The sequence below is a fragment of the Eumetopias jubatus genome, unplaced genomic scaffold (genome assembly GCF_037043125.1).
Source record: "Eumetopias jubatus isolate StellerSeaLion01/CBP00866 unplaced genomic scaffold, mEumJub1_p1.0 scaffold_11, whole genome shotgun sequence".
Lineage (NCBI taxonomy): Eukaryota > Metazoa > Chordata > Mammalia > Carnivora > Otariidae > Eumetopias > Eumetopias jubatus.
Genome location: NW_028274817.1, coordinates 16,538,409 through 16,563,498, shown reverse-complemented (window position 1 = coordinate 16,563,498; position 25,090 = coordinate 16,538,409). Strand labels below are relative to the sequence as shown.

The 25,090-nt window shown below is 42.5% G+C and overlaps 1 protein-coding gene across 1 annotated transcript in view; it reads right to left on the bottom strand.

Annotated features, from left to right (window-relative positions):
- GPC4 (glypican 4) overlaps positions 1 to 25,090 on the bottom strand; it is a 101,811-nt gene that overhangs the window by 30,745 nt on the left and 45,976 nt on the right. Inside the window, exon 2 of the mRNA XM_088028921.1 lies at positions 857 to 1,015. Within this exon, the coding sequence (XP_087885047.1) occupies positions 857 to 1,015 (159 nt within the window). The remainder of the gene's footprint in view (positions 1 to 856; positions 1,016 to 25,090) is intronic.

The window sequence follows — 25,090 nt, the reverse complement described above, 5'->3', positions numbered from 1 at the left end:
TCTACTTCATAACAATCTTCAAACTGAGTGAAGAGCACCAGAGAAGAGAATCCTGAGGTGTTTTGGACCCCATAGTCTATAGTTTTTAAAGTCCATTATCTGTAACATTGCTTCAGATATGATTGAAGTGCCTCTCGTTCGGCTCATATTGGCTATTTCTTCACTATTAAAAGACAGCGTGCATATGAGAATTCATGTTTGGCACAGGGGACTGAAATGAGTTTGGTCGTGGCTTCACACGGACAGATGACGCCAAAGTGCCAGCTAAGGGATGAAGCCCAGCTTAACAACAATTATAAATATAGTAGCTACTTCTGGGTCATTGCTGCATGCAAACTCAAGAGCTGAGTTTTAATCCTATCTATGTTCTACAGGGCTTCTAGGAATTCTAGTTGTCTCTGGGAAATCCAGTTTGAAATTTAATATGAAGTCCAGCATCTGCAGAATCTCTATGCTTATGCTAAGTTTTCAGATGCCTGCTTTTTATTAGGGAGATTTTTTTTAAGTGACTTACGTCAACAACACTATTTTGTGTTCACCCAAGAAAATAAATGAAAGCCTTTAAATTAAACTACTTCAATCTCTTTTTTGGCTTCTTGCGACCATATTTCCATAATGCCTACCATACAGATTCTAGTGCATCCAGAAGGATCCCAGCAATGAAGCTGGAAGGCAAACTTGCCCTTAGGTTCCAACAAGGAGAATGTGTTGGGAAGAGACAGAGGAGCTCTGAAAAAGCAATCGTAGAAACTGAACTGTCCCCACCTCTAAAACAGGACTTGCATAAAAGGTGTCAAACAAATTCAAGAACAAAGCACATAATGACGCTTACTTGGACCAAAGTTCCCATACCTACCGTCAAACTTCTTGTAACGGGAAGCAAAGATGGCCTGCAAGTGATTGCACTGTTCGCTGACCACACTTTTGAAATCATCTTTACTTTGCAGGCTATATTTCTCCTCCATCTCCTGAGAGCAGCAGGTATAGCCCTGGGGACAGATCTTCAAATGATCACCTGGAAGATAAAATTGTAGGACCATCAATCTCCATCATCATTCATCAAGTCCAAGAGGGAAGAGTTTGGCTTAAGTGCACACACTCTGCTGCATTTCCACCGGCAAGGTTCCCGCAAAAGCCTAGACATCGTGTGTATCTGAAGTGTTTTACTAAAATTAAAAACATCAAGGCAGCAGGCAGGCTCAGTTGGGTAGAGCATGCAACTCCTGATCTCAGGGTCGTGCGTTCGAGCCCCATGTGGCGGGGATATGTAAACCAAAAACATCCATTCCCTTATGGGACAGCTAAACTAAGAAAGCCACTTACAAAATACAAAAGGACGTTCGAACCAAGAAGATTGCTACAGCACAGGAAATCGGTGTGGCCAATAAACAGAATCATTTAAGATCAACCCAAGGCTTTTTTTTTTTCTTTTTAAATAAATTATTCCAGGTTCTATGCTTAATACTGTACAAGTCATATAAGTGAGACATAAGTTTTTCTAGCTTTTGGGAGTTTACATTCCAAGAGAAGGTACCCTTAATGAAGAATGATTTATAAAATACAGGACAGGGACGCCTGGGTTGCTCAGTTGGTTAAGGGTCTGCCTTCAGCTCAGGTCATCATCTCGGGGTCCTCAGATCGAGCTCCCTGCTTTAGGAGTCTGCTTCTCCCTCCCACTCTCCCTCTGTGCTTCCCCTCCCCTCTAATAAAATAGAAAATAAAATAAAATACATGACAGCCAAAGACTGAGCAAACACACCAGCAGTAGTTTTACTGTGGGGAAGCAAAGGGGTAAGTGGATTTCAAGGGGTTGCTGGCCAAGGGGAAACAAGGGGAGTTCACGCTGGATAATTTCAGGCTATGAGAAGTCACAAAGCGTAATGGAAAATGATCCTCAAATTTCAGATTTTCTCATCCAGCATCTCCTGTGCAGTTGTCAGACACTATTTGACCTCATAATACCAGGATATGTAGCCACTGATCCCAATATAGACTAATGGCTTCCAATAAATGTCATCTTCAGGCAGTGATGTAGTCCTAGGAGTCAAGAGAAGTGCCATAAGATGCATCACTCCACAGCCGCTCTACCCACAAGGTATCTCCCTCCCTCTACACCGACTATATTCTGCTTGTGGTTAGGACAGGAAGGTTTGGAGAGTTTTGTTTTGTTTTGTTTTTAAGATTTTATTTATTTATTTGACAGAGAGAGACACAGCGAGAGAGGGAACACAAGCAGGGGGAGTGGGAGAGGGAGAAGCAGGCTTCCCGTGGAGCAGGGAGCCTGATGCAGGGCTTGATCCCAGGACGCTGGGATCATGACCTGAGCTGAAGGCAGACGCTTAAGGACTGAGCCACCCAGGCACCCCTGGAGAGCCTTTTTTTTTTTTTTTTTTTTTTACTAGGTCCCAAAGTTCACCCACACCTTGTTCCTCCTGGCACAGAACACAACTGCGTTTGCAGAGACCATACCTCTCCCTCATAATGACCAAGAGATGTGGTGCCACTGAAAACTGCACCCCAAAAGTTATTACCCCTTGAGTCACACCACTATTACCTGGTGTGATCCGATTTTTACAGATGTTTACAAGGATTCACTGCCACTTTTCCTTCTGCTATTACCATCCATGTTCCACATAAGACGAGGGGTCTAAAAACAAATCAAGGATCTCGGGAACTCAGGAATTAAGTATGTTGAAGACATATGCACCTGTCAACCATAAGTGTAAACAATAAATAAAGGGTTGGAGAATGATGAGCCAGTCAAACACCACCAATTACAGGAAATGAACTGGCTGGGCCATGAGCCGGCCATTGCTGCTTCTTGGCTGAGTGTGCTTAGTAGAAGAATAATCTTGACCTAAGATAGATACTGCAGTGGCCTTGGAGAGGTGGGGTACTGCAGATAAAATGGACTTAAGCAACTTAATTTGACTAAACTGGATCGTCCACAGCATGTACACAAATATTACATAATCATATGAATGCCCGATCATTCTTCCTTCCCAGCAATTGAAAAGTAGGGAGAATGTTACTGCCACACAAAAGAGGGGGGGGGGGTACAGTAATCAAGGACTATTTAGGAAAGGGGGGAGGGGAAAAATCTTCAAACAACTTCCTCATCCAGAAACTGCTAAACGTTTCTTTTGGCATCTTTGAAACCCTTGGTCAACAGATCAATCTAACCAAAAAAGAAAAAAAAAAAGGTGGAGGGGAGGGTAAGACTGTGTCTAAGAATTTAGGAGTTGTGAAGCTGCAGAGTATCTTAGATCTCATTAGCCAAAGAAGGTTGCTAAGGCTCAATTTTCTGCAAACACCTTTGTTACAACCAAAAACAAAACTCCCTCTTCACTGGCTTAACAAGTTCACAGCAGGCCTTTGGTACTGAGACACATAATTAACGGAGAGATATCCAGTAGTCTCCAGGTTTCAGGGTTGAGGATTTCCCCCAATATGGTCTTAACATATGAAATGATACGAAGAACCCCAACTAGGACAGTACTTGCTGTACTGTATTAAATAATCCATCACACTCACACCCCACATAGAAAATTAATTGGAATGCTCAGAGTAAGAGCTTAAGACATGCAGGGCTATTTAAATGAATTATAAGACGGGAGCAGCTACTTTTTAAGATCGTCACAGGCTAAAATTCATCACATGCTGGTTTTCAAATGCCTGCTAAGATTCCATTGGGGTATGCACTGAATTTCCAAGGCCAAACAATGCATGAGTTTGGAAGATAATCTACATTCACCAAATCTTAACAGGGTTCACACATATAATAAACCAAGGGGCCACTTAATGGATGCTATCAAAATAAGTTTCTAAATTCAAGGAAAAACACACCTTTTTCCCACCCCCAATGCATACACACACACACACACACACAACCTGAAGCCAGAAAATTCTGAGACAGCAGGAAAGAGTAATTTTCTGTACTTAAGAAGGTGCTAGACATTGAGGGGTATAAAATGACCCACAGGAATTTTACACTAAGGAGACACCTTTCAAAAATGGGTAACGGCAATAAAAGTTACCAGTAACCTGCCAAATGCAGAGAGTGCCATTTCCACTCACATACATATACACTAGAGCATCTAAAAGGCCCAGTGTGTCAGGACGCCTGCGTGGCTCAGTTGGTTGGGCGGCCGACTCTTGATTTCAGCTCACGTCATCATCTCGGGCCCATGGGATTAAGCCCCACATCAGGCTCTGCGCTCCGCACAGTGTCTGCTTGTCCCTCTCCCTCTCCCCACTTGTGCGCATGCTCTCTCTCACAAAATAATAAAAATCTTTAAATAAATAAAAAATAAATAGTCCAGCACAGCCAGTGTACTCTGCCCGTTTCATGGCCATCAGGGACCCTTAGCAGGGCCTTCTGGAGACCAGCTTATACCAGAACACTGGAGTACATATTTGTTTTGGCAATACCTAATAAAAGAGAGTCCACTTTCATTTTAGAGAGGTCTTTCCAGGAAGACTTTGTCTGATGGTAAAAGGCTCACCTTGTGTAAAGGACAACAACAGGGTAGACACTTGGCTAATGCTTCTGCCGTCAAAGTCGTCTTCCTCTCTGTTCCAAGAAGCCTACTCCAACAGGCCACTTTGCCCACGTAGCCTGGAATGCACCACTTATTCTGTCCGCATTTCTAAAAGGCATTACTTGAAAACATAATCTGACATCCTTGCCCAAAGCCCTGCCTGAGACACACGCAGTCCAAGACACACTTGTGAAGTAAATCCCAAGACATGCATACGCTACTGGGGGGCTCAGTGCCGTAACCAGTTTCGGCTGATGGGAAATATGGGGGGGGCAGTCTTGGTGCGTTTGAAAATGGAATCAGAGCTTAGCATTCTGGTAAGAACTCGAACAACTCATTTGGTTTTTAAAACTTAGAAGTGTCTGGGTAGCACAGTCGGTTAAGCATCCCACTCTTGGTTTCAGCTCGGGTTGTGATCTTGAGGTTGTGGGATCAAGCCCCGTCTCAGGCTTCATGCTCAGAGTCTGCTTGAGATTCTCTCTCTCTCCCTCTGCCCTTACCCACCCCCCCAAATACTAGTTCACTCTAAAAGAAATAAATAAATAAAATTTGACTATTTCTAGGGCACCTGGCTGGCTCAGTCAGAAGAGCACTCTTGATCTTGAACTTGCATATTTCTACTTTAAGTACCCAAAATGGTTTATATTAAAAGGGCACACGTATTATTTGAAAGACATTCTCTTTGCGACTGCTCCTAAAATACTGTGTCTGAATGAGAAATGCCTTTTCTTTCTGGAGATCTCCTTTCTAAACCTGGTGATCCTTTCTCATTTAGGAAAGAAGGAGCAATGTCTCCTTCGGCCTGAGTGAGCAAGCACTGGAACAAGAGGACCTGATATGGGGACAGGTGGGCAGACAGTGCAGGGCTAAGTACTAGGCATGTGCCTTTTTTTTTTTTTTTTTAAGGACCCTAGGTAATTCTGCTACATACACTTCCATAAGAATTAGTACTTGAAACGCTTTAGTGGACCGACAGAAGAGCTGGGAATAGTCGTGAACCAGTTAGTCCAATGGCTCAGGTGAACAGCAGGTCATGATCTACGACTATTCTCTGCTTCCTCTCTCTCCCCAGCTCAACCTTCTCCTTCCAATGACCCTTGCTGGGTGCAGGCTTCTCTCCGTGTATCTCCTCCTGGCTACTTTCACGCCTTTCCTCCCCCCGACTGTTCTTCATCACCCTCCTCCACAGCTTCGGACTGCACCGAATAGGAACCTGGAGGCTTTTTTTTTTTTTTTTTTAATTTGTTGTACTTATTTAGAGTTCCCTGATCTTCATTTGAAAAGCAGGTAAGTTGAATGCTTTATGGTTTTCTAAGGAGGCACCTAAATTAAGTTGCTTTTTTTGTACATGGCCCTTGATTCGTTTTTTTCTTTGTGGGTCAGTGGCCTTCTAAAGAAAAAAGGTCCCCTAGCCCTGTCCTCGGAGGCTTGGATGAGATTCAATGAAGCGTGCTTTTAAAGCTATGTCATTAAAAACAAACAAAAAAAAATCACTCGAAAGAGCCAAACTTTTTTCAATCACACCAGCTCTATGTAATTTCTCTTTAGTCTTGATATATGCCCTAGTTTTCAAAGCTGAACAAAGACAATCACAATAAATGACTACTCGATCCTGCCGAGTGTGTACTGGTCCCTTTTTGGAAGCTCTTCAAATCAATGGCTAAAGAAGTAGGCACTGAGGATGAGAAATCTATTCGATCCTTTATCAGGACTCGGTGGAAAACAATCTGTGGAAATGTGCGTTCTCATTTTATCTTGTTCACTTCCTCTTACCAAAGGCTGGCTCTGAGGTACAAATGGGGTGCAGCCAATGTCTGTGGATTTTCGGTTGCTCGTTCTCACTTCCCCCCTAGAAAGTGCTACAAATGGTGAGCAGTTCTCAGGCCAGCTCTCTGCTATGTACTATCAACTCGACTATTTTTACCTGTATCTTACAACCACTTTCTAGGGCTTTCTCAGAAAATTCATTTTGAAGTCTGACTAGATGCCAAGAAAACGTCTCTCCACTTCTGACACATTTGGGGGGAATGGTGATAAAAGAATACTTGTAGTCACCACTAAGGTGTTAGCTTCTGTATCTGTAGGAGATACTAGGAGATGCTAGTCATTAGTCCCCCCCGAGTTCTAAATGGGGCGAACAGCAGCCAGAAACCTTTCCGGGACACAGTGGTAGAGAACCCAGGCTCACCTGCACCAGCATGTGTACCACACTAAGGTAAGATGCTAATGACAGGAAAACCATCTGTGCTATCCTCCCAACTTCTGTAGGACATTCTCTGCACCCCAACTGACTTCTACCAATAAAACGACCAAGTGCCATTGGTAACTAATAGAGACACAAATTGCACCCTAAGGGTAAGGGCTGCAGTGAGGAACATTTGAGAAGAGACTGGAAAGCACTTTGTAAATTGCAAACGTAAGAAGACTGTAATTTCACATTGCTCGTTCTTGCCGAAATGGAGTGCCTCACTTGGGTTTTGAAGAAAACTTAGCTCGTTACAAGGGTGTTTAGGAAGTGAGTTTAGAAGGTTCCAAATACTTAACACGATTTGGATCTTTCATTCTGCAAGGCTAATGGTAGTCTCGGGATAAGAAGACTGATGTGGGAAGTCAGGCCCTGGGTTTGAGTCCCAGCTGGACATGATTCACTGCAGGCTCTGGGGAAAGTCGCTTACCCACTAGAGCCTTACAAAGCCCTTTGTAAACAAGGAAGCCTTCTGTAAATGTAAAAAGTGCAATGAGGAAACACAGAAAGAAAGAACATCTATTCTACCCCGATAAGCTACTGAAGTCATCCAAGAAGAGACTTTTCCGACAACTTGTACTAGCTGAAGGAAAGGGGCCGGGAGGGCCAGCACCTTCTCTCCCCTCGCTAGTTCAGGAAACTTTCTTGTTCCGGCGTGGATTTGAGAGAATTCAAGACAGCCAGACAAGAGGTGCTGAGCGGCCTGCATGAGTGAGAGCGAACTGATGAAAATGAAACACAGACCTCTCAAGGGCTATCAAAAGCAAAGCTCCGGGAGCTTAAGGAGACACGATGATGGACTAAGATATGGTATCCTGGATGGGTCCCTGGAACAGAAAAATGACACTGGGGGAAAACACACAAAGACTTGTATGTGAATGTTTACAGCAGTATCATTCCTAATAGCCAACTGTGCATCGGCGGGGATAAGCAAAATGTGGTATATCTGTATGATGGATCATTCCGCCAGAAGGAGGAATGAGCTTCTGATACGTGTTACAACATGGCTGAATCTCAAAAACAAAAACAAAACAAACACCCAAAAACTATGCTCAGTGAAAGAGCCAGCCATCAAAGTCCACATATTGTATGATTCCATTTATATGAAAGGTTCAGCATAGGTCAATTTACAGAGACAGAAAGCAGGTTGGTGGGTTGCCTAGGGGAATGGGGCGTAAGGGGAGGTTGCAGCTAAAAGGTAGGGGATTTCTTTCTGGGATGATGAAAATGTTCTAAAATTGATTTTGGTGATGAATCCACAATTCTGTGAATATTACATTAAAAGCCCTTGTACACTTTAAATGGGCAAATCATTTAGGATATGAATTATATCTCAATAAAAGCATTAGCAAAATAAAAAAAACTAAGAATATCAGAATATCAGAACTAGATGGCGACTTCAAATAATAATGCATCCACATTGGCTTATCAATTGTGACAATGTACCACACTAAGGTAAGGTGCTAATGACAGGAAAACCATCTGTGCTATCCTCCCAACTTCTGTAAATCTGAAACTCTTCTGGATAAAAAGCTTGTTATTTTTTTAAAAAGCAAACTTCCGTTTTCAAAGGAAAAAGGGGTAAATATGTGTGTTGGGGGGGAGCTTTCATCAGGCTTTTAAAAAATATCAATGCTTGGTGTAATTTTACTAATCGGAGCTACATTAAGCTATTATTTGCTGGAGGTGGTTTCCCTAATCCCTCAATTGCTACTTTACTCTTTTTCTAATTTTTATTTGTTCCAAAAGTAAAACAATTCTTGCCGTTGGTCAAGAGTTACCAAAATGGTTTCTGCTCACTTTCTAGACCTAAATCCATGCAGCCACAAAGTGAGCTAAAAAGCAGGCTGCTGTCTAACTCCAGTGCCTCCAAGCTACCCAAGAACCACAGGAGGAATACACAATGTTCTGCTTCACGGGAACAAAGAAAGAAAATCTCTAAAGGGTTTTAATATTCCCAGGGGGGCTAGGGGAGCATATACATTAATCCACCCGCCCCTTTGCGAAAAGGAGTGGAATTACCACATAGGATGTGCGATGCACATCGAAAGCCTTAAGTCATTTGACCTAAGCCTTAGTAAGAAAGCACATAAATTATAGTTATTATGCAGATGTAGCATTTGAGATCACCTACCAATCAATCAGTAGGAGAAATGCAGCTAGTTAGTATTTTGCAAAACCTTGCCAAAATACAGCTCTGGAGGGCTTAAGACTGCCAATTATTTTTAGGTCCACTAATCCTGCAAGGTAGGCTAGGGAAAGCCAATCAGAAACACATACATTTTGAAAATCAGTTGCATTGTATTTTTCTAAGAATACCTTCCTGTAAATGTAGTTGGAAGAGTTAGGGTTGCTATTTTCAAACTCCGTGCGCCATTCCAGTGAGCTGGCAACAGCTTTCAAATCCACTCCAGATAGAAATCAAGCAGGGTTTTTATTGCTCTTTAAATGATAAGAAATTATGAACCTAAGTTTCTATCTGGCAATCTTGGAACCCCCTTGTGGTGGTAGTAAACCAAAGGTTTCCTGAAGGAAGGCAGTATCAGCCCAAGTGAGCAAGGGGCGGGAAATGCGCACTCCGACCTAGGTTACCGTCACCTGCATCAATTTTGCAGTTACTACGGGCCCACGACTCTAAACAGGATTAGTAATACTGGTGATTAACCCAAAACTCTTCAATAATTTGGAGGCTCCAATGCATACTACCCTAAGCAGTGGGTGCTAATGAAGGCTCACGGGACTGTGTTAGGGACTCCTGGGGGGCTGGCTAGGGGCAGGCAGGAAAAGTCGGCGCTCTCGCGCTTTACCACTAACGTAAGAGAGCTTTCCTGTCCGAGCTTCAGGTGCACGCAGCCTGGTAGCACCAATTCAGAGTTTCTCTCCAATACCAATTTATAATCTTCACTGGGCTCTTAATTTAACAGAATGCCTGGAGGTAAAGAATTCCGAACGCCTCAGTTACATATTCAGCGACCCATAAAAAAGTAGCCTCGAGACAAAATACCATTCATTGGCTAGAACATTCTATTCTCTGGCGCCCAACAGTACTTCTGGATCACAATCCCTGGCAGACAGAGGCCTTGGTAGGGTCATCTCTAAGACAGCTACTCAGGGCCAGGCTTGGAGGGCCACAGGGATTCCCAGGGTTGGGGAATGCTGGCCACCAGCTTCTCACTTCTTTCTCTGCACACCCCCCTAGTGTACAGAAGTCTTAATGGTTGCCCCTGTAAGCAGTCTCCTGTGGGCAATCAAGACTACAGAGAAAGTGGATAAGGCAAAGTGTCCTCAGAAAAAAACAGGAGTGATTTTCCTTATTATTCCTAAATAATCTCTCCAGGAACCCCCAGGAGCCCCGGCGTCAGATAACCAACCTGCCAAAGCCATTTAGGTTAATTGGCAAGATCAGAAAGATTGGGCGGCTGAGTCCCGAGCTTATCACTGGTGTAGAAGAAAATGCAGCTGGTGGATGGAGAAGTTCACAGACACTTGCTCTAATATAAATATCAATACCTTCCATTTCATATACACTACATGGGTTGTGCAGGTCATGAACATTTTTAAAAGTAGCTTCTCTTTTTTTCATAATTGTTTTCAGCTTGGGTGCTTAAGAAAATAAAAACCCTCAACTTTTTTTTACTCCTTCATGATACACCTAAAATTCCTCCCTCCAAAAGTGTGAGAATAGGTTTTCAGTAAACCTACTTTCTAGGAAAAATACACCTAAAGAACAACATATTCATTAATCATGAATCCTCCCAAAGATATTTCTCCAAATGGTTATCTAGAAAGCTTTTACACTAAGTGATAGCAAAGTCTGCTAGCTCACATAAAGAAAAATGATTCTCTGACATCAGATTTCACGCCACAGGAACCGTTCTTTTAAAATTCTAGCCAAGCGTCAATGAAATGGCAAAGAAGAAAGAAACATTTACATTTTCAGTGTTTCTACTTAATGACATCCCTTACAATCCACTTCCCACAAAATTCTTGTTCAAGGTCACAGTGAGTTACAGCTCACTCTAATACAGATCTGCACTGAAGGACTCTCAATTAGTCTCCATTCCACGCACATGGACATGAGCCACAGCTGAAGAGGAGTTAATTTCTATAACATGAGAGGAAAAATTCTGCACCTTAGCATAGGCAGATGGAGGAGGGGCAGGGTCCTCCTTTTGCCAGGCTGAGTCTCTCCAGCCCTCAAAAAAGCTCCTCTCCTCACCATTATCAAATACCCTAACACCTGGGCCCGTTGCCTTTGGGGCATATACCCTAGAATTTATTCCCTTTTAGTGGGCTCTTTGCTACACTTTTGTCAACAAAAGTTGACTTCCTCTTGTGAGGCATTTTTTGGAGCTCTAAGTAAAATCGGTCTGGGTCCTAATTTTGCAGAGCATGCCACCATTAATGTTGCTATCCAGAGAATTATCTATCCATACCCTTTGCTTCCTTCCTCGAAGTCAACCGTTATAATGTTTGATCGAACAGTCCCACATTTCTGTGGCGATGCCAAGGATTTCAAGTTTCCTTGGCTTGGTGTGCAAACTCACAAACAGCTTTTTGAAGGCCTAGGTAGATCATCTGCCCTGGTTTCCCTTGGTCCACATATGCTTTAGTTGCTTGAAAACCACAAGGTCATTCATTAGCCAAGCATAGATTCCCGTTTTAGAAATGATGTTGCCTTTCCCAGAAGATTGACTTTGCTTAAGTTTTCAGTGTTCCCACTCTTCATTGAGATTCTCCCAGCTTACCTGCATAGGTGAGGAAGCCCACATCTGATTGGGATTTATCCTAATGGCAATCTACTAGCTCCTTGGCACCACTTGATCCCCCAATCTTACCTTTCAGGATCAGACCTGTCGATTAATTACACTGAATTTGTTCCTTAGGATTAGAAAATCCAGTATCTTTATCACTTCTTGAACTAGTTACTTCCACCAGTCCACCGCCAAGAGATTATCTGGGAAGAGAATGCTGCTTTAAATTTTTCCCCAAGCCTAAATCAACTGTTCACTTTACCCAAACTAACCTTTGACCCAATTTGGCAACACAAAAACAGTAATGCGGTATTTATCAAGTGCCTCTCATGCACCAGATGCCATCCATCAGTGCAGAAAATACAAAAGGCGTGGTCTCTCCTCTTGAAAATTACAAGATGCGCAGACATGGATTTTATTGTTGCTCTACCGGCTTTTTCTTTCTCCCTCTTACTCTATAATCTGAATTCCTCCAGCCCCTATCCCCCAGAATCTCTGAGGTCCTCTGATCTTCTCTCAGAACAACTCAAGTTCAAAAGGCGAGCGAGTTGACACTACCCCGGGCAAAGCCATCCAACCCATGCTTCTCACACTGGGGCTTCAGCAGAGGTGCTTTTGGAGGTGCCTTTGGACAAACTGGGAGCAAGAGTCACACACATTTTTTGAGTCATCCAAAACAGCAGATGTTCGTTTGGACTCAAAGCAGAATCCTGTAATGAAGGGAGTAAGCAAACTCCTTGGGGATCTGGTACTGCTACCTTTCTTGGTCAACGAAGAAAAATCGGCAAAGCAAAAAAAAAACTTCTCACACAAATGCTATTTTTAGTTATTTGGCTTGACACGTCACGTCACTAAACATCCAAATTTATTTTAAAACCTCCCACCTCTAAGAGGATGTTAATGCTTTGATTTTTACAAGTATGAAACTCTGGTCATTTAAGGCTGAGCTTCCCTAAACTTATATTCCAACAGGCAATAAATCACTGACATGGTCCCATTCAATTTTTGCAAGTAAGGTCTCAGGAGAAGAGCTTTTATGCCTTCAAGTGACAGACACACCAAACAGCAAAGGAGCCGAGATACTACACAACTCCTCTGTGCCACACTGGGAATTATCCCTGTTTGTTCTGGGCTCTGAAACTCTGATGATAAAAAGGTGCTTGAAGCAAAATGTAAGGTATCAGGGAATTCTTCAGCTGGGCTGCCGCCATGCCAACCACCTACCATTTTACTCTTACTTCTTAAGTATCACAGAGAGGGAAAAGTAAAGGCAGATCTTGAGCACTAAACTGAAGTATTAATGTGATTATTTATTGATGACATGAAAAAATTTACTTCCTTACAGTAGATCATGGAACAGTGTTTGCCGCTTTGCCAGCAAGTGACAAGGAAAAGAAACCAGTGGTTTGCTCTGCATTCAAGTCCCTACAGGCCTATTCAATTCCATCCTCAGATGCAGGCCTGCCAGATAAGAGGCCTTATAGTTACCCCAGGGCCACATAGATGTGAATGTTCAAAAAAAAAAAAAAAAAACCACAACCTAATGCATTGGAGGTAGCCTGGCCCTCATTAGTGCCGAGCTGTCAGATAACCAAGAATGAAGGGCTGCCTGTGACCATTTTTTGCTTTGGGTGGGGATGAAAGGAAAGAGGCCATTCTAGTTTGAGCCTCTAAGAAGAAATGGAAGTTGCTGTCAGAGGGCTGGCATCGGAGTCACTGTAGAACGGTGCCATCATAGGACCTAAGAAAGACAGCAGAGCTTCAAAACCCGGGCAAGAGTCAAGCTTGAGATGGATGTTCATAGTCCGGCGTCAGACAGCTTGCTATGGGCTGGACCAACTGGATAAGTGGGTGCTTGTTTCATTATGTCAATATCCAACTTGCCTTCCATAAATCTTTGGGATCATGGGTCAACTGTTCACTTGAAAGGCAATTAATTTGGCCAAATATCTGATCCCAAGGAAGTTCCAATCACTCCCCCCAGTTCCAGAATGTGACCCATCATCAAAGCCACAGGAGTGAGAGAGAAAGAACGGACGAGAAGTGGGTGAGGAAGACAAGGAAGATGGTGTACGACCAGGGGCTGAGTAGTGGCAATCTGGCGCTCAGGTTCCACGGTAACTCTTAGCAAGCAGAGGGAGATGTTTTTCTCTCTAGTTTCCATTATACAGAGCCTGCAGATGGCACACCATTACTACTGCAATTATTGGCTATAATTATGAAAAGTCTTTGATGTGAGAGCAAAAATTATTAAAATGGCCCTTCATAGAAAAAGAAGGGCAATAAATATAGCCTCCTTTGCAAAATTCAAGGACCAATTTCTTACCAGGACCTTCTGCCAGAAAAGAGGTCATCAGATTAATATACTTGTTTTCAGCTTCTCCCCTTCAAGATGTTTTATCCCGTGTGGAAAACGAATAATGGTATGTGGTTCATGATATATTTTAAGAGTACACTTGAGGGTACTTCAAAGGAAAATAAAAGAGTAAACTTCTCCTTGCAGACACACGTGTGATTTGCACAAGCTCCTAGTTTGTCCTGCTCCCACAGTAACCAACAAGAGGTCATTTTAAAAACGGTCATGGGGCGCCTGGCTGGCTCAGTAAGTGGAATGTGTGGCTCTTGATCTCGGGGTTGTGGGTTCAAGCCCCATGTTGGGTGTAGAGATTACTTTGAAAGAACTCAAAACAAATAATAAAAATAAGTCTTTAAGGATGAGAACAAATGGCAACAGACAAATGTCCAGTCTTGGTTTAAAGGTAACGCTTGGTGGTGCTGTGCTTATCTGTTGGAATTAGTACATATTTTCATGTACTTAGATGGATATTCGTAACTAGAAATATGAAAGAAAAGAGCTCGCTTTGTTCTCTTTGTCTTTTATAGAATCACAAACCATGCAAGGTCCCATTTTAATTCTTTTCTTAATCTACCTAATCTTAGGCTGAAACTAAATCATAATCCCTAGTCTTGCCAATGTTAAAGGAGCACATACATTACCACAGTGAAAGATTTTAAATCATATTCTGGAAATCAGTTTCAATGTGAGGGAAAGGAGCCACTTCAAAAGCTGAAGCGAAAGCAATTGTCCAGCATCATAAGCCCTGCTTTTTGCAAATGAGCGGCCTTAAGTTAGAATGAGTCTGACCAGGCTACGGGGAAAAATACTTAGGCTTCTGTCCATGGGTATCTCTATTGTTAATATATCATCCTAGCCTAATACAAAAACATCAACTAACCTAACTCAAGGGTAACCCTACTGAGATAAAGTCAATCATACAGAATGATAATACTACAATAAGCTTGGAGAAGAGGCACAGTTTGATCTCAGGTTTCACAAACATTTGAGGAGGTGCTTGATAGCACAAGTCTGAGCTTTCATTTTGCCTAAATGACCAGATGGGTATGGTTAAGTGTAGGGCATCCTTATAAAAAGGCATGGTTTTGGGGAGCCTGGGTGGCTCAGTCAGTTAAGTGTTTGACTCTTGGTTTTGGCTCAGCTCATGATCTCATGGATGGGGAGATCAAGCCCTGCTTTGGGCTCTGTGCTCGGTGGGAGTCCGCTTCAGTTTCTCTCCCTCTTCCTCCCCCTCTACCCCTCCCCCCCACTCACACTCATGTGCACGCACTCAAGCTCTCTCTCAAATAAATAAATCTTTTTTAAAAAGGCATGGTTTCATTCTTGTGAGATGAACTTTCATGATTTCATGATTTGTGGGAGCAAAGAGAAACACAAATTATGCCAGAGATTATTATGAAATGAGCCTGTGTTCAAAAGAAAAAAAAAAAAAAGGTCATGACACATTTTGCTTCTTGGTTAAAACTCTTATAATAGCACTGACAAATTTGGTGGCCCTGGGAGAGCGGCCGGAAGCCAAGCTGCTTTTCTGGTACAAAACAAATGAAGAAAGTCACAACAAGTAGGAGACTCACAAAATAAAGGGACTAGAAAAGTTTTCTACACACAGTACCTGTTCTAGGTCTCTAAGGCAGGCAGGCTCCCCGTGATTCGGAGAATGTAAGGACTTCCGAGTTACACAGGACTGAATTTGAACTCAGTTCTGTGTAACTCTGCGTCAGTCTCTTCGCTTCGGAAACTAGTTCGTCTTCTAGAAAATAGGGACAAAACCAGAACCTACCTCACAGAAAGCATTAAATGTATATGGTGCCTCACTCAATAGTCTAGAACTCCGGCACTCGCGAATACGATTCAGAAGAGTGAAAGACAGTAATATTTACTTCCTTAAACGTGCATCTTGCTTTTTAAAAAATGTGTGTGTCGGGACACCTAGGTGGCTCAGTTGGTTAAGCATCTGCCTTCAGCTCAGGTCCTGATCCGCGGTCCTGGGATCAAGGCCCACATCAGGCTCCCTGCTTCTCCCTCTGTCTGCCACTCCCCCTGATTGTGCATGCTCTCTTGTGCGCTCTCTCTCTGTCAAATAAATAAAATCTTTAAAAATAAAATGTGTGTGTCTAGGGCGTGCACTATGTCACTGCACTGTCCTGACTAATGATCGGCTCCTCCATTGTGGCAATCGCTTTGCTGAAAGCTCTATCAAATAAAGGTAGATGATTCAGAAATTTGGAATACCTAAGGATAAACGTATGTCAGGAAAAAAAAAAATGAAAGAAAGAAAAGAAAAGAAAAAAGAAAAAAAAAAAACCAATGAACCCACCCTGAGATGAAGGGAGTTTGTTCCCTGTCACATCAAAGGAAGGGAGAACAAAGATGGAAATGACAGCTCCCCGCACAATTGTGATGCATTTAAGTGCCGATTTTTTTTTGATGTTTCTGATGAGAGTGTATCGACCTCAGATTGTCTGTCAGTTTAGCACCTGATCACCTCCTCATACTCTATTTCTTAAATATTTCTGTCAAATACATCTTCCTCTGCTAGGTTTTAGACGGGTACCATAGATTTCCCTCCATTACCCCCTTACAATTATGCAGAAGATTCACAGACATGAATAAGAAAAAGAAAATTCATCAACATAACGTTTAACCTGCCAAGATGTGTAGGCAAGGTTTGGAGATGAAAAATGAGGGCTTCCTGAACAAGTGTTTCTAGAAGCGTGTGTGGGCGGAGCGTGCAGGAAGGGAGGGAGGGAGGAACAGGTGCGCCGGGAGATACCCTGGCCTTGGTCCTGAGTAGTATATAGGACGGAGGGCACCAAGTAACGGGATCAACAAGCATGCGAGGGCAGCACAATTACATCCAACAGCGTGATGAGGAAAAGAAAAGTTCCAAACTCATTCAATGTCTTTTTCCTATTTAAGGCTAAGAAGCTCTGGCAAAACCAGGCATTATTATTGAGGGAGAAAGAAAGAGTTCCATGAGTAAACAACAGGCAAGATGCCTGGAGACTGGTTTAAAAATAGAAAAGCCTTACCTATTGTTACCTCAGAATAAGTGCTCCCCAAGTCCTTAAGATTTCAAGAGGGCTGCAGAGAGAAGGGATCCTTTAGTGTGGCTAAAAGGCAGAGTGAAAAGAAGTGAAGGTATCTTTGATGAGATAAAGAGCTAGTCCAAACAGAGAAGAGAGAAAAGCCCATAAGGCATTGCAGATTAGACACAAACTAAAAACCAGGCCAGGAGCAACTTGCAAGAGATTGCAAAGCCAAGAGAGTAAGAGACTGTTTTCGCTCTATCAAAGGGAGGAAGCCATTTAGAGCATCGGCAGACCCACTTAATCACAGTCACCGGACTAAAAAGGAGATGGTCGATAGACTGAATGAATTCTTTGTCTTCTAAGGAGATTCGCATTCCCAAACCAGAACACTGAACTCGGCAGGTCAGAGGTACTAGATCAAATAGTGGTAAACATGATGCTCTGCATCTAATCAACAAACCAGGAGTAGATAAATCACTGTGACCAGATGGTATCCACCAGCCAGTTTTGAAGTAAGTCAAGGGTGAAATTGTTTTGGCCAACATGTGTAGGCCGTCTTTACAAACAGCCACTGTGCCCGAGAGACTGGTGCTTGTCAATGCGATTCCTATTCATAAGAAGGGTTCCAGAAGGGACCCTGGGAAGTAGAAACTAGTAAGACTCATTTCCATATCAAGCAGGCTGGCAAACTTGACAACAAAGGTGCAGTCACTGCACATTTACAAAAATAAAGCCTATGGGGAGGGAGGAAGAGAAAATCAAATATTTTGGTGAAGGAGACAAATCAAGTTCATCTAATAAACCAGAGCTCCTGGGGTGGGCAGTGCAAGAAAAATGTGCGGTTAGATAAAGGGGACCCTGAAGATAAAATGTACAGGGGTGCTAAAAACACAACAGAAAAGATTATGCTGTACCTATGCCCCTATGTCCTGGCATTGAATCTTAAAAGGTACAGAGGAGAGATCGGCAAAATTTGGAGGCTAGATGAAAAGACTGGGGCAATTCTTTAAGGGATGTGGGAGAGACAAAGGAAAATAAATTAAGGTTTGGTGTGGAAAGATGGGAATGTTATTTCTTTTAATCAAGCATATGGAGAGGCTTTAAAAGTGTTCTTTTTATAGCCTCCTGATATACTGAACTTATTCAATCAGCAACCCTAGAAGTAGAGCAACAGCTCACTCACACATTGCTCCAACTTTTGGAACAATCCAAAAAGCCAGGGAAGCCTTGGTCTAACCAAAAAAAAAAAGGAAGTATAAGAAAAAATCATTCAGAGTCTGTGAAATTTACTGTAGAATATTGGAGCCGCCCTCTGAGACATAGTCTTTTATTTTACACACCAATATTTCAGTTGCATATTTAACCAACTCTGTCTGATTTCTAGACATTCAGTTCTGCCCTGGATTAAAAAGAGCCCCGAGGACATGACTGCATTAGCGTACCCTTTCTTATATGATTTTCATGATGATGACCGTGGGTCTTCCTTAATTAATTACAGTTTTTAATCCTTCTGTTTATAAGCCAGAGGAATAAATATTCCAGAAATATTTTCACTGAAATGTTTAGAACATTTTTTAGAACTGTTTGATATGTGAAAGCGTAATTATCTGGAAAAATCTCGTACTCAAAATATTTTCTTTTCAGATGAAGCAAGATAACAAAAATGTTATTTTAAAGCCACAAGCATTAAGGTCAACAGTAGGAACAGGATGCAACTCAAAAGCTTCACAAAAGTTCTAGATGTATTCAGAGAACAGATCAACAGGGTGATTTATTAAGGAAAATTCACTTGTGTTGTATATATTTAGGTGCTTTGAATTTGTGTTCCAAAAAAGAACATTCATTTTCCTTCCACCTGACCATGGTGTCCTTGCCAGAGACACAACTGACCAGAGAATGGACCCAGGTGGCAAAGCTGTTTTTCCTTTCAAAAGACATCAAACAGCTGATTCATATTACCAAAAACATTAATCCCAGAAGACTTAGAAGAAAAGAGTTAAGTAGACATGAAAATAAGGTTTATTTCTTAGAATGGGCTTATTTATTTCTTCAAACACACATTTTCCCCTTTGGGAAGAGAGACTCTGCTAACTGTACTTCACACCATTCTTTCTTTCTCTCAAGACAACTTGGGCTTGGTGAAGGAAAAAGATCCAACGTATCTGAGAAGGAAACGAAAATCAGATGCTCAAGGAAAGCCAACTCTCAAACCACGTGCCTCAGGACAGGCCACTGTGCACACCAGAAAAGCACCATTTCTGGTCTTTGTCATAATGTCTATTAAGTGCTCCAGGGAAATGAAATGGAACAAACCCTGGGTAACAGCATGGAAGGCCAAAATAGCAATGTTTTCTGGAAAACTAGATTGCAGAAATTCTATCGTTCCTTCTCCTTTCTATCAGAGACCCAAATGCAAAAGTTCTCATCTCTCACAGAAAAGAGAAAGTGACAAGGCAGGATTCTGAGTAAGGAAAAGACCCCTGAACAAATCAAATACAATAATGGAAACAAAGACATTGAGAAAATAAAATGGACAGAAAAGGGGCGGGGGGAAACGGCGGCTCACTCATTTTCATCCTACAAACGCCAGTGTATAAAATGTCACGTGCCCTATCTGTAACCTGCATATAACACAGTACAAATGGTCTACATCTGAAAGAACGAGGTAAGAACGGTTTTACAGTTTTAAATAGCCTTGGTCTGGAGACTGAACTCTGATCTAAACCCATCACTGCTCCCAGTCTCTCGCAGGCCGTTTTATAAATGAACGTGTGTGTGGCCACAGATGGCACTTAGCACTGATATTCGGAGATCGTGTCTTTAGAACAATGGCCTCTTAACATTTCCTACTTCTTAGCAGGATAGGGCACTAAAAGCGCTAGGGTAATGCCTTGCTAAAGAAGGGATGAAAAGCTTACAAGATTGCCAGCATTTCCGAGAGAAACAAACATCCTCTGTAAGGGCTGTCCTGAAAACAGCCCTCTGTGGTGGCGCACACAATCTTTATTTCATGAAAACCTACACAATGGTGACTTTTCAGTGAAAGCTTGTCCACTCCTGGTTTCCTCTCAGAAAGCTGAATGAGTGCTGCTGTGAGCCTGGACCCCCTCGAGCTCCTTCCACCACACTGTTCTCTCCCACTACGAGAAACAGGTAAGTCGAGTCAGGAAAGCCTGGCTAAGGGTAGGAAGGGGGAGGGGAGGACGGGCCTTTCAGCAAGTAAGACAAATGCTGGTGACGGTTTGCTCGTCTGACAGAAAGCCAGGGTGTGACAGCGAGCTGGGAACGCCATGGCAGAGACGTCAAGAGGCGCCTGGGTCAGGGTTGTCAAGCATTAATGGTTCTGTAGCAGGAATGAACCACACATGCAAGCCCTCAGCCAATGAGCTGACAAATAAGGTTTGTCTTTAAACCCACAGCTTTGCTATAGACTGAATACGCTTGTCTTGCCCCCAATTTCACATGTGGAAACCAAGCACGTGAGGGTAGTTGGAGGTGGTACTTTGGAAGTAGTTAGGTCATGAGGGTGGATCCCCCAGCAATGGGATTAATGCCCTTATAAAAGGGACCCCAGGGGCCCTCACAGCAGACCCTGAATCTCCGGGGCACCTTGATCTTGGGACTTCCCAGTCACTGGAACCCTGAGAAATACACTTCTGTTGTTTAAGACACAGAGTCTTGGTGATTTTGTTATAGGAGCCAAAACAGTCTAAGACAAGCTAGTTTTTTCTCTCACCCTTCCCCAAATACCCTCAAGCCTTTTATTATGAAAAGATGCCATTTACCCACTCCTCACCTGCCAACATTGCCTGCGTTCTCTGGAGGATGGAAAACGGTGAAATAAGGTTCTATGTTAAGTAAAGGCTATCAAAGTTTCCAACCACTAAGAACTGGAAGGAACCCATGGCCCTGAGATCTGAGTCCCTCAGTCTATGGAAGAAAAGATGAAGTTCCCTGCAAATATGGGTAAAACTGTCCAAGGCGGCATGGCACTAAGTTACCGGGGGTCTCCTGTCATCCAGGTTGGGATTTTTGTATCCCTTTATCAATCAAGTGAACCCTGACATTTAGCCATTAGGGAAAAGCAAATGGTTAATTCACGAGTCCAACGTGGTGCTAGACCCATAGCTTATCCCCCAGCCCCAACTATTTTTTAGTATCTTCCCCCAACTATTCTTTAATCAAAATATAAATCACATACCATCCAATTCATGCATTTAACATGTACAATTCATTGGGATTTAGTTTATTCACTGAGTTCCACAATCACTACTATCTACTTCCAGAACTTTTGCATCACCCCAAAAAGAAATTTCATACCTATTAGCAGTCACTGCCACTCCCTCCCCTCCACGCACCCACACACTTCAGGTCTAGGCAACCACTAATCTCTTTTCTGTCTCTGTGGGCTTGCCTATTCTGGACGTCTTATATAAAAGGAAATGTACAACATGGAGTCCTTCTGTACTGACTTTTTTTCATGAAGCATCAGGTTGTTAAGGTTCATCCGTTGTAGCGTGTCTCAGTACTTCCTTCCTCCTATGGCTAAATGTTATTCCACTGTGTGGACTATACCATGTTTTGTTTATCCATTTATCAGTTGATGAATATTGATTGTTTCTACCTTTTCACAACCATGAATAATGCTGCCACAAACATCCTTAAATTACATTATTTGATTTTTATTTTGACATTGGATACAGACATTGACAGGACACTCTCTCAGCAACACTAAAATCTTAGTAATACCCAAACTTAGTTCTGTTTTTTTCTTTTCTTTCTTTTTTTGCCCAAAGGGTTTCAAATTCTTTTAGGTATATATATATATATACATATATGTATATATAGTGGAAGCGCTGGGTCACATAGGCCAAAAAGTCTATGCTGAACTTCTCGGGAATCTGCCACCCATCGACCTTTTGGAGTTAAGAATTCCATCTGGACTGGCCTCAGATAGGAGCTTAACACAAGTTACTGGTCTCCACAAGCTAGTTGCTCTGGCCACCAGAAACAACGATGACATTTAAATTGGGAGTGATGACCAAAACAAAACAAAGTCCAAAACATGGGTTTTGATCTCTCAAATAAGAAAACACACTTAAATTTAGTCACTACTTCCTGTTTTCATCCGAAAATTTAGACAAGGCATTCTGAACTTCAATATGCATGCATAATTGTAAAAGTGGAATGAAATGGTAAATAAGAATCAGATACCCACCTTTCTTTAATAACTCCCATATGAATTACATCTTTCAGGAATGGTAAAAGGAATACATAACTTTCTGGATCGGAACACAACAAATTATCTCAAAGAGATCTAGCTATGAAAGCTGCTGAAAATCTAAGAATATCCATTGTTCCTGACACAGCTAAAAAAAACTATGCTTCCTAGAGTAACTAAGACATTTAAGACAGTCCCATTCTCTATTAAGAGACCCTACTAATGCAAACCTTGTCAACTCATTTTAGGAGGACAGCCTGGGTGGGTAAAAGGTCATTCTTGTCAAAGATGGGGGGGGACCAGCAATGGGCCTTTCTATGTTGAGTCACAGAGCTTGTTGATTCCTTTTCATTCTGAAAATTATTTTTATTCATTATTCAGGCTGTTGTGCAGAGCATTTTCCCTGATCACAGCTGCAGAATTTTAGTCCCAAAGCCAAATAAGTAATTTTTTACAACCTCCCCGATTTCTTGTTTCTTAATATTTTACTCCATTTCAACTATAGTTTTGGCGGCTGCCTGGAAAGCACATCCCCAGGGTTCCCACCTAATTTTTAAAACTTCACCTTTTCATCCCAATTTCATTAACCTTTCATCACTCCCATGCTTGTTCTATCTATGTTCCCACAAGCTATCCTTTCTTTCTCTAGTCAATGGACATTTATTGGCTACCCCATATATGTCAGGCATGGTGCCAAATTCTGAGGATAAGAAATGAGCACACTCTCTGCCCTAAAGGAGCTCAGAGTCTAGGATAGATTATTCCAGCAGTGCACCCTCCTTCCCATTTCCATTTTCCTCCCAGTTATGACAACATCCTACCAAGTGTCCATGTTAAAACTACCTATTTGAGAGCCTGCTGAGTTTGAGACCTGGCTATCTTGATGTTCCCTCTTCCCAGGAGATCCTCTGCGACAGGATACGGACATTGATAGGGAAATCTCTTCTGAACATGAGAATCTTAAGAATCTCCACCCTTATTTTAATAAGCTAAAGCTAGAATGATTTTATTTTCAAAGTTGTTTTGTTTTTTTTTTTAAATCACAGTCTGTAGGTTTTTATTTTTTGGTAGAAAAAGGAAACAAGCCAATTAAAACCTGCAAATATGCACTATTTTCTGCATCACTCATCTTTCCTAAATAGTTGCAGCTGTTTCGCAAGCTTTTCTCTGCAAAAAGATGGAGCAGCGTCCTACCCTGGATGTTAGGTTAGAGGGCATACGTTTTAGACAATAAGATCAGAAATGGCAAACGGCTGGATGGTGAAATGTTCATAAGCAATCCCTCAGGAGCTGTGCAGGAAGGACAGAATACTGTAGCAGGTCATTCATCGGCTCTCCGAGTGTTTACATGCTATCAGGGCAGCCTTCTCAAGCTCTTATCAGCTTCATGGATTTCAGGTCAAATGTAATGAAGGCACGAATCAGGTATGCATGGAGATGATTCAAGTTTAAAAGCATTTCAGTTCATAATATCAAGTTCCAAGACCCAAGCTTCAAATGTTATCATTACATAAATCATACACATATGTTTTCTTTTTTTTTTAAGATTTTATTTATTTGAGAGAGAATGAGAGCTAGAGAGCATGAGAGGGGGGAGGGTCAGAGGGAGAAGCAGACTCCCTGCTGAGCAGGGATCCCAATGCGGGCCTCGATCCCGGGACTCCAGGATCATGACCTGAGCCGAAGGCAGTTGCTTAACCATCTGAGCCACCCAGGCGCCCATACACATATGTTTTCAATGGTTCTGTTCAGTGGTTCCCAACCTGTGGGTCTTAGAGGTATTTTCCAAAGTCTACGGACTTAAAGGTCTGCCAAGGACCCTCTCCACACTGAACACGGTCTCACTTACAGAACACACTATGGTTTTCTCAGACTACAAAAGGTGGAGATCCACTGCAGCCAACACTCAGCACTACCATGCAGGGAAATCATCGGGGACTAGAACGTAGCCAGTTCATGAGACTGTGGGTAGAAAAAGTTATAGGTAAAAATTCAATGAGCTGGGTGCACTTAAGACAAATTATCAAAATGGTTTAGAAAAAAGGACGGTGAACTCTTCTCACTTAGGTACTCAGCAAACGGCCACCAAAGATGACATCAAACCACATTCTGTTGGGAGCCAAAAAGGGAGAGTTCAACACAGCACAGTATCATTTAAGGAGCCATGAGGAAGCAATGAGAAACCGTGGTCCTCAAACTGACTGCCACAAAGTGGCTGGGTGCTTCGGAGGCAAGAATCCCCCCCTTTCTGGCTTTCAAAGACTTCATTCTGTAAAATGACTTCTGACCTCCTGTCTGGCTCCAACATTCATAAATAAGAGCTCTAAGATCTTATGTTCCCATGATTCTGTTGCTCAGGGGCACCCAGGGGCCTCCCGTGGAGGGCAGAAGAGCTGACGAACATCAGCCCCCAAATGAGCTCCTCCACTGAGCGCTTCTCCAGTAGCCAAGGGTTTATGTTATTCACCTGGGCACCCCGAGAGCAACAGGAGCTAGCTGAGTTGCCCTCAATAAATACTTGTTTTGGATGAAGGTGAGGGCTGGAAAGGGCTTCAGAACCACAGATGTAGACCAAATCTCTCATTTCTCAGTCAACTGAGGTCCTTAGAGACTCATAGGGAAATCTGGTAATTTCTGATTCCTTCTGCAGTGAGCATACTTTCTCTTCCCTAATCCTGCCTCTCCAAGTTCAATGGCAATTTCTACATTCTGCATTTAGTAGCAGGGCAAATAGGGTAGCTGTATTTTAACAGATTATGAGACTAAAGTTGTATCTACCTCTGCGGGGTGGTTCAGTTTATACATTCCAATCTCTGAACGCCAAAAGCTGAGAACCAGCAGAGGTTTCAGTCCATTACGTCTGCAGGGCTGGAAGCCTGCCAGAGCTAATGGGGGGACATTTCTAGAGATAATAAACGGGCCCCTTTGCAGACTTTTGCTT